The sequence below is a fragment of the Lycium barbarum genome, chromosome 5 (assembly GCF_019175385.1).
Source record: "Lycium barbarum isolate Lr01 chromosome 5, ASM1917538v2, whole genome shotgun sequence".
In the NCBI taxonomy this organism is placed as follows: Eukaryota; Viridiplantae; Streptophyta; class Magnoliopsida; order Solanales; family Solanaceae; genus Lycium; species Lycium barbarum.
Genome location: NC_083341.1, coordinates 94023207 through 94031255, shown reverse-complemented (window position 1 = coordinate 94031255; position 8049 = coordinate 94023207). Strand labels below are relative to the sequence as shown.

Below are 8049 nucleotides of genomic sequence, written 5' to 3'. Positions count from 1 at the left end.
CCAATGAAATGAGTAAACCATGTGTACTGTCCTCTCTCAAAGCAATCAAAGTTGACAGCTTTAACGGGTCCCGTTATTCAAATTGCTGACTGCCTCAACACTCGTTCAACTTACCAACACGTGTGCTCTTACGTCCTCACGCTGTCCTAACACAGTGTTTGGTTGGTTGTTGCCTGTTTCATCCGTCTTAATTTATGTGATATAATTGATTAGGTTTAGGAGCCTGTTTGAATTGGCTTATAAGTTGCTTATAAGCTATTTTTGGTTTTTTTGAGTGTTTGGCTGGTCAGCTTAAAGTCATTTTGTGCTTAAAATAAGCTCAAAAAATAATTGAGCCCGTTTGACTTAGTTTATCTAAAGCAGCTTATAAGCTGAAAACAGCTTATAAGCTGTTTTTTTTAAGCCCATCCAAACAGGATCTAGATACGGAATTTAAGAAACAAATCAAGACTTTAAAAAATTATAGTCTAAAATAAGTCATAAATATTTGTGTGACTCTAGATAATTTTATTAAGAATAAAAGAAGAAGTTTTAAGTTAAATTATTTCTAAATATATAAATATATCATTTTTTTGAAACAAATTAAAAATAAAAGTGTATCACATAAATTGAGACAGAGGGAGTATTGTATTAGAGCCCGTTTGGATTGGCTTATAAGTTGCTTATAAGTTGTTTTCAGTTTTTTTGAGTGTTTGGCTGGCCAGCTTAAAGTCATTTTGTGCTTAAAATAAGCTCAAAAAAATAATTGGATCCATTTGACTTAGCTTATCTAAAGCAGCTTATAAGCTGAAAACAGCTTATAAGCCAAAAAAAAAATAAGTTAGACTATCCAACTTATTTTTTTTAGCTTATAAGCTGCAAACAGACTCTTAGTATATTGTATTGTATTGTTAATTTAAATACAATATTTATTTATGGTATTGTGAAATCCATCATTACGTAACAACATAAAAGTCCCATTTTATTTAACGACTGATTTGGTGTGATCACGTCGTTTTGTTTATTCTCTAATAATTATATTTTATTCTATATTGTGCCCTATTTTTCTTGTAAGTTTATCCTTTAAATTGCTGATGTCTGATATTATGTAACGACGGCGAACTATACATTCTATCAAACATTATATTCATCAAAATAATATAATACAATACAATAAAACACAATACGATACACTAATACGATACATTATAAAACAACACATACCAACCACCTAAACAAGGTGTAAATTAGCTATTCCCTTCTTTTTAATTTGTTTGTTCAGTTTTAACTTGATAAAAAATTTAAGAAAGTAAAAACGACTTTCGAATCTATCTTACATTAAAAATTAAAAATATATATAATGTACCAAAATACAATTGTTTACTCCGGTGATTTTAAACATGCTACCTGATATATTAGAATTAAAGAACTGTAAAAGGAAAATAAATTAAGACAGAGTAATATCGTACAGAATCACTGCTTTTCAGTTACATTTCTCACCATTTTCCGTTTTCTACAGTTAACAAGGTCGGTTAATGAAAATAGATTCGACATCTGGAGGGCTTTTTTCTAAAGATTGAAGAAAACCCATTTGTTTAAGTTTAGATTCTTGGTCTGAAAGTGACCCCCATGTGGGCCATTATGGATAAAGATTGCTTGGTTCCTCCACTTCACTATTTATAACTCCATTTCCACTTCCAATCAATTTCCTCCTAATTTATACGGTTGCTTTTTCTTTTCTCTTTTCTATAGAAATAAATTCACAAGTAGATCGTGGTTAGTATTATTTTATATTTTTGGTAAATTTATGCTTTATTGGGAATTGGGATCGATGTAGATTTTGGCTATATTTATGCGGTTGTCATGCTGTTGGGTTTCTCTTTGAATGTGGAGCTTTGATTCTCACATCTCACTGTAAGTTACTCTCTGCTTTGTGGGTCTTTGTTTCTTTAGCACTTTATTTTTGAAATTTGATTGCATTCATTTCAATTCTACTGATTCTGTCCTGTTTTTACTGTTTTCGGATTGGAAGCATTTGCTTTTATTGCACTAGGAGGATCTATCTCGTAGCTGTGTTGCTTGGATTCTGCAAAAATGTTGTCGCACGCGTCTCGGATTCTCCAAAAATACACTATTTTTGAGAATCCGACACGCACCATTGATACCTTTGGAGAGTCCAAGCAACATAGTCTGGTAGTACCATTTTTGTAATTAATGAAAACCCATCTGGTTATGGTTAGTTTTAAGTGATTTGAATGTCTTATCAGATTATTTTGGTGATGGAAGATGACATATGTGTGTTTGTTTCAAAGGACTATTCTGTTTCAAGGGATTGAAAGTTTGTTAGATTAGGTGCTATCTGTTTCTCTTGAAAGATAGGGCAAAAACTAGCAGTTGCTATATGCTTATCTGGTTGCTTGTAGAAATTAAATCATTGGTGCCTTTTACTTTCTTAATTTGTTGATAAACATTAGTGTTTGCATTGATTGAATGTTCAGGTTAAAGAAATAGTGGTGTACCTTTTCTCAGCATATAGGAATCTGTGTGTTCTATTCATGACCAATCTTGTGTTGAAATGAACCTAGATTCCATCCGATACATTGAATTCATTTCTGTTGTAATTTTAAAAGAGCTTTGCATAGTGGGATTAGTATATCTACGGAGAAATCATTGGTGTTCCCTGAGCAGTTAGTGTGAAGTGTGTTGTACACACTACTTAATGTGATCTTTGACTTACATCAGTGTTCATATTTTTGGTCACAACTGGGGCTTTATGCTGTTTGTTGCGACAACATTGTTACCTAAGCTCACATAATTAGAGAGAGCTGTTTCACTAAACATTTCTGAGTTTGAGGTTTTTATCTTCCTCTCTAATCTAATCTTGAGAGTTGTGGCTGTAAAGATTTGATCTTTTCTTCTGCTGCTTGAATTGGCTGATCTGATTCATGAGTCCACTTACTGGTCCTTTGCAGCTTCCTCCTGTACTTGATCATGATATTATATAAACGGGATCTTGATATATTTCTCTTCTGATGCAACATGGAGGACCCCTTCTTACATCTTGCAAGCTTGGGCTCTTATATAGCCCAGCAATTTGTTCAATTTATTGGTGAGTTCTCCAAAAACTTATCCATGTGCGAAATATACAGTCCCTGAACATCTGTTGTTTTACGTTCTTTGTCTATGGCTTCCTATATAATAAAAGTTGCTCTTTGTTCGATTCTATTGCAGAGGATCTCATCTGCATAGATATCTGTGGGTGGTCAGAATATTTAGTTGGCTGTGGTTGTCAGCTTGTAAGCTTTACCAATGACGGGGGTTGTAGAACTGTTCCTGAGGCTTGCTCATTTCCTTCAAGAGTATCCGACACAGGAACGAGCTGTAGAGTTCATGCAAGAAGATCATCCGACCTCAATGATAACTTGGCTGTAAATTCAATATTAGAAATTGTAAGAAGTAATCAAAGTTTTGGAGGTTTCAGCCTCATTTTTGAAGGGTAATCTTTTCATTTGTATGCTTTTCTCATCCTACTTCAAGGTCATTATGCAGGATCTCTATGGATTCCTTGAGTTTTCAGAACCAGAATTAGAACTCCAAATATAAGAGATCAACTTATCTTGGTTTTATTTTTCTATTAGCACATGTCTCTTTCCACCATTACATAGTCATGACTGTCCTAATTTATTCTGAAGTTGGTTGATCTGGTTGTAGGTTGATGCTTCCAGTATACGGTCTGAGATTTACTTGGAAACTTACATTGGCCTCTTGGAGGTGTTTCATATCTCATATCAGATGTGCTCTACTTCGAGTTCAGAGGTTAGTAATCGCTTTCTGACTGTTGGTAAATTATAAGTATTTGAAGTTTGATGAGTATTTTAGATCATTTCTTCAATTTGAAATGCATCCTTTTAGTTTCCAATTACTTACTCTTCACTAACCTCTTCAGTGTTATATACCGTGTACGTAAAACCTTGCGTGGGTCTTCTGATGACATCGGGTGGTTGCAACAAGCTCCTGAAATGGCTCCTGTTGTTGATGGTTCAGCTAGATTTAGAGAACTACTACAAGATATTAGGTAAAATGTTGGATCTTACTAGATACTTTGGAAATAGAAACAAAGCCAGATATTTTGTCTTTGTAAAATGCAGTTTTCCAAAGTAAAGAGAACATATTATCTTGTCAGTGGTGAGTTCTTGGCCATTTTTCCTTTTTATCAATTAAGATAGATGCTGAATAACTTGAATAGGAAACCACACAAATAAGCCATCAATAAAGGGTTCTATGTTCAGCTGATGAGATTCTTTCCAAGGCTGTTGCCATGTTTCATGGTACTGAGCTGGTTGTTTGTTAATTTTGAGCTTATTGTTTTACTGGCTCAACCTAGAACCCCGGGATTGATGACTTATATTGCTATGAATCTGTAGATTCTTCAACCTTTTATTGCTACTCCGTGTGGTGACGATAGAAATTATCTGTAACTTCTTAAAGTGATAGTTGTGATATCAACTTTGTTAGAGTGAAGTCCGGCCAATTTGAATGAAATCGACCAAACAATATCATATGCTTGTCATTTTGCTGATTCTCTATGCTATAGATTGACACGGTCATTCTGAAATATGGTACACAACAATTTTGAAAAGCTTCGTTTCAGCAATACAAATTATTACTCTTTTACGTTACGGATTGTGAACACCACTTGTCTGATTATGACGTCTTGCGAATATGACAAGTCCTGAAAGATCGTTCTTGTTTCAAGTCTTAACATTGAGTGGCTAAGTTATCCTGTTCCAAAGAAACAGAAGGTCTTAACATTGAGTGGCTAAGTTATCCTGTTCCAAAGAAACAGAAGGTCTTAACATTGAGTGGTATTACTCTATACCCATTAGCTTTTGCGTTCGCTAAACGATTCTTCGGTAACTGCAAGTAAAGGAGGGACCAGCAAAGACGTTTTGTTTTTGCAATTTCTGTTTGGCCTGTTAATATTTTGGGGGATGCTTTGCTTTTGTATAGTTACCAGTTGCTAACATTGAAAATCAGTTTGCTCTCTCTGAGATTTTCTTCCTTCCTGAAAGGTTCATGTTCTGATCAATAGCTCAGGATATATCAAAGCCATTGTATATGTATTGTCTAATTGTTTATTTTCTGTGCAAGTGGCTTTTGTTACTGAAGGACATGTGAAAACATATGGATATTTATCTTCACTTCTCTTGACTTTTCTTGGTTCACATTCTTTTGGTGTCCTATACCGCAATACAACTGTCTTAACCCAACAGGATTATCGCTAGTTATTAATGAATTTTAGTCCTATTATTTGGGTGAGTGTTTCTGAGATTACTGTCTCTGGTTCAGTCTTTAAGTTAATTCGAATATTTCGTCGCAAATGCCGAACTGCCAATTAACGACAATATTATTTTTCCTTTTTTCTTCCTTTTTTTAGGAATGGACATCACACACTGCCCGATTCTTTTGTTTATCTACTAATTCCAGGTTTAATAATTCTCCTACTGAGTACTAATCTTTCCAGATTGTCAATATGTTCCGAATTTCATTCTCTTAAGAGCTTTTCTTTTGGTGACATCATTATAACAGGGTTTTTCAGCAATCACGGTCCCTTATATTTTGTGAGCACTAAGAAGTTCTTTTCAAAGATGGGATTAACTTGCCATATTGCTAAGATTCATAGTGAGGTATGTACGAGTAGATAAACAAAGTCTAGTCTGCAAATATATGAATTTTCTCTCTGGAAGTTTCTTTTAATGTTCTTCAAACTATACTTCTGTGTTGCTGTTGGATCATTTATCCCCAAATGAAGGCATCTGTAGAAAAAAATGCGTGGGAACTGAAGCAATACATCGAGGAGTTACACTGGGGGTCGGGAAAACATGTCATGCTGCTTGGTCACAGTAAGGGTGGGGTTGATGCTGCCGCTGCTTTGTCAAAATATTGGCATGAATTAAAGGATAAAGTTGCAGGACTGGCATTTGTGCAGAGCCCTTATGGTGGAACACCTGTTGCATCAGATATTCTTCGTGACGGACAGATTGCTGATAAGGAAACACGAAGGATCATGGAGTTTTTAATATGCAAGTTAATTAAGGTAATGCATTGTCCACAACTATTTTTGGTTAGTTAAAAACTATAATGCTGAAGTGTCCAATTTTTTTCCATGTTGGGATGTTTGGTTAGTTAAAAACTATAATGCTGAAGTGTCCAATTCTTTTCCATGTTGGGATGTATAGCCAATTCAAGGCTACGTTTAGCACTAGGATTGCAGCCAGTTTGCCAAACATTGGTGTTCTTAATTTGTACCTTAAATTTTTTTAGTTCCACAAGGTAACACTGTCTTTTTATGCATATTTATAAGTTTTTGAATACCTTTAATTTTGCCTTAGAGCTTGATAACATCAAAAGCTAAAAAATGAACTTCTTTTGGAAACATCCCATTTAGATTTTTTTAACATATATATCAACACACTTTATTCACAAGGAGCTACTAATGGAAGGGAACGAAGAAGTGGAAATTTGCAAAAAGTTCAGATCGTTAGGGGTAGGATTTCCATAATAGAGTCGAAATGAATTGTTTCTCATAAATTGTAAGATTTTATTTTCTTTGTCTGCTCCGCCCCAAAAAAAGAAGAGAGACTTGTTGGAAATTTTGAAGAATTCTTTTCCCCCTTTTGAGTTCTCGAGTGAAAGGGTCCAACCCATAGGAAAATATCCAGTTTCTCTCGCAACATATTTAGTTTATCCTGAAGAAGCATTCCCATAAGTAGAGGATGAAATTCTTGCTTGTTTATCCTGACGAGGGTTTATGTCTTGGATTCTGCATGAATTGACTAACCACTCCAAGAGCAAGAGTTAGATCTATATCCCTGTTCAGGAAAGCTATTGATTCCATTACCGAACCAAATATGATTATTCCCGTAGTTCTACCTACCACCCTTTCATTATCAAGTTCTTATAGTAAAGGACTAGAATATAAAGAAATGGAAGTTGTAAGCTATTAATCGGTTACACGTTAAGAAACTTAGCTTGTACCTCTGGTAATATTTAAGTTCCTAACCAAACATTCTATCAATACATGAGGCATTGTAAAAAGCATTTGTAAAATGGCTTATTAATACTGCCACTAGTAGACAAATTTGCTTAATGGGGTGAAATTTGTCGTGGTTATAAATGATTGATATTCTCTTTTCTATGTCTGTTCTCGATACACACATCGTATGCCTGTTTCACGTTTCTCTTTCACTTCGTTCAGCTTTGTTTCTTTTATACGTGCAAGTTTATCTGGCTTAGACGTATATACACAATATTCTAAAAATGCCTTGGCATACGTCTGCATGACTATGCTTGACGTTTTGATTGATCAAGTAAAATCATTCGGTATTAGGGTGATATAAGGGCACTAGAGGATCTCACATACGAGAAGCGGAAGGAGTTCATAAAAAAGCACAAGCTTCCTGATGATATTCCTCTCATCTCCTTCCATTCTGAAGCCAGTATAGCACTGAATGTAATAGCAACAATGTCCCATATAGCACATGCAGAACTTCCCTGGCTACCTTTGCTTGGATTTGGTGACGAAGACTCGGAAAATGTCATCCAAGCAGGCTGCAAGGTGCCAGTCATAGCTCCTGTTTCTGCTGCACTGGCTCTTTGTGCACTCCACCTGCAACTAAGGTATGGAGAGAAGAGTGATGGTTTAGTGACCTGTCGTGATGCTAAAGTTCCCGGTTCAATGGTGGTAAAACCAGACATGAAGCTTGATCATGCTTGGATGGTATATTCCTCATGGAGGAAGGATCCATATGAACCAGACGCTAGTGAAATGTGTGAAGCTCTGTTAACTTTGCTTGTGGAACTCGGTAAGAAAAGAAAGAAGCTTTGTTAGCTATGCCTGTAATGTTAGATCAAATCCTTTGAACAATCAAGTTCCAATAACTAGCTGGAACTGAAATATCAGATGTTTTTCCAACATACTCTGATTAGCATGTCTAGATATGGTTTTGTTTTAGCTAGTAATCGCTGAAAAGTACTCCCTCCGGATCAAAAAAAGAGTCCACTTAGCCA

General features: G+C 35.3%; 1 protein-coding gene and 1 long non-coding RNA gene across 3 annotated transcripts; both read left to right on the top strand.

Annotated features, from left to right (window-relative positions):
- Nucleotides 1–1509: 1509 nt before the first annotated feature.
- LOC132641068 (uncharacterized) lies at nucleotides 1510–7956 on the top strand. 2 transcript variants are annotated; one of them, XM_060357945.1, is made up of 9 exons: nucleotides 1516–1893; nucleotides 2952–3088; nucleotides 3211–3475; nucleotides 3691–3795; nucleotides 3926–4054; nucleotides 5417–5466; nucleotides 5569–5666; nucleotides 5792–6076; nucleotides 7370–7956. In XM_060357945.1, the coding sequence occupies exons 2-9, from the start codon at nucleotides 3019–3021 to the stop codon at nucleotides 7868–7870; spliced, it is 1503 nt and encodes a 500-aa protein (XP_060213928.1). In that variant the 5' UTR covers nucleotides 1516–1893; nucleotides 2952–3018; the 3' UTR covers nucleotides 7871–7956. The 2 variants fall into 2 exon arrangements, with proteins under 2 accessions (XP_060213929.1, XP_060213928.1); XM_060357946.1 differs by lacking the exon at nucleotides 3926–4054 and having other exon boundaries at nucleotides 1510–1893.
- Nucleotides 4061–5408, top strand: LOC132641070 (uncharacterized). Its single transcript, XR_009582661.1, has 2 exons — nucleotides 4061–4781; nucleotides 4829–5408. It is a non-coding gene; the product is annotated as an uncharacterized LOC132641070 (long non-coding RNA).
- Nucleotides 7957–8049: the final 93 nt, after the last annotated feature.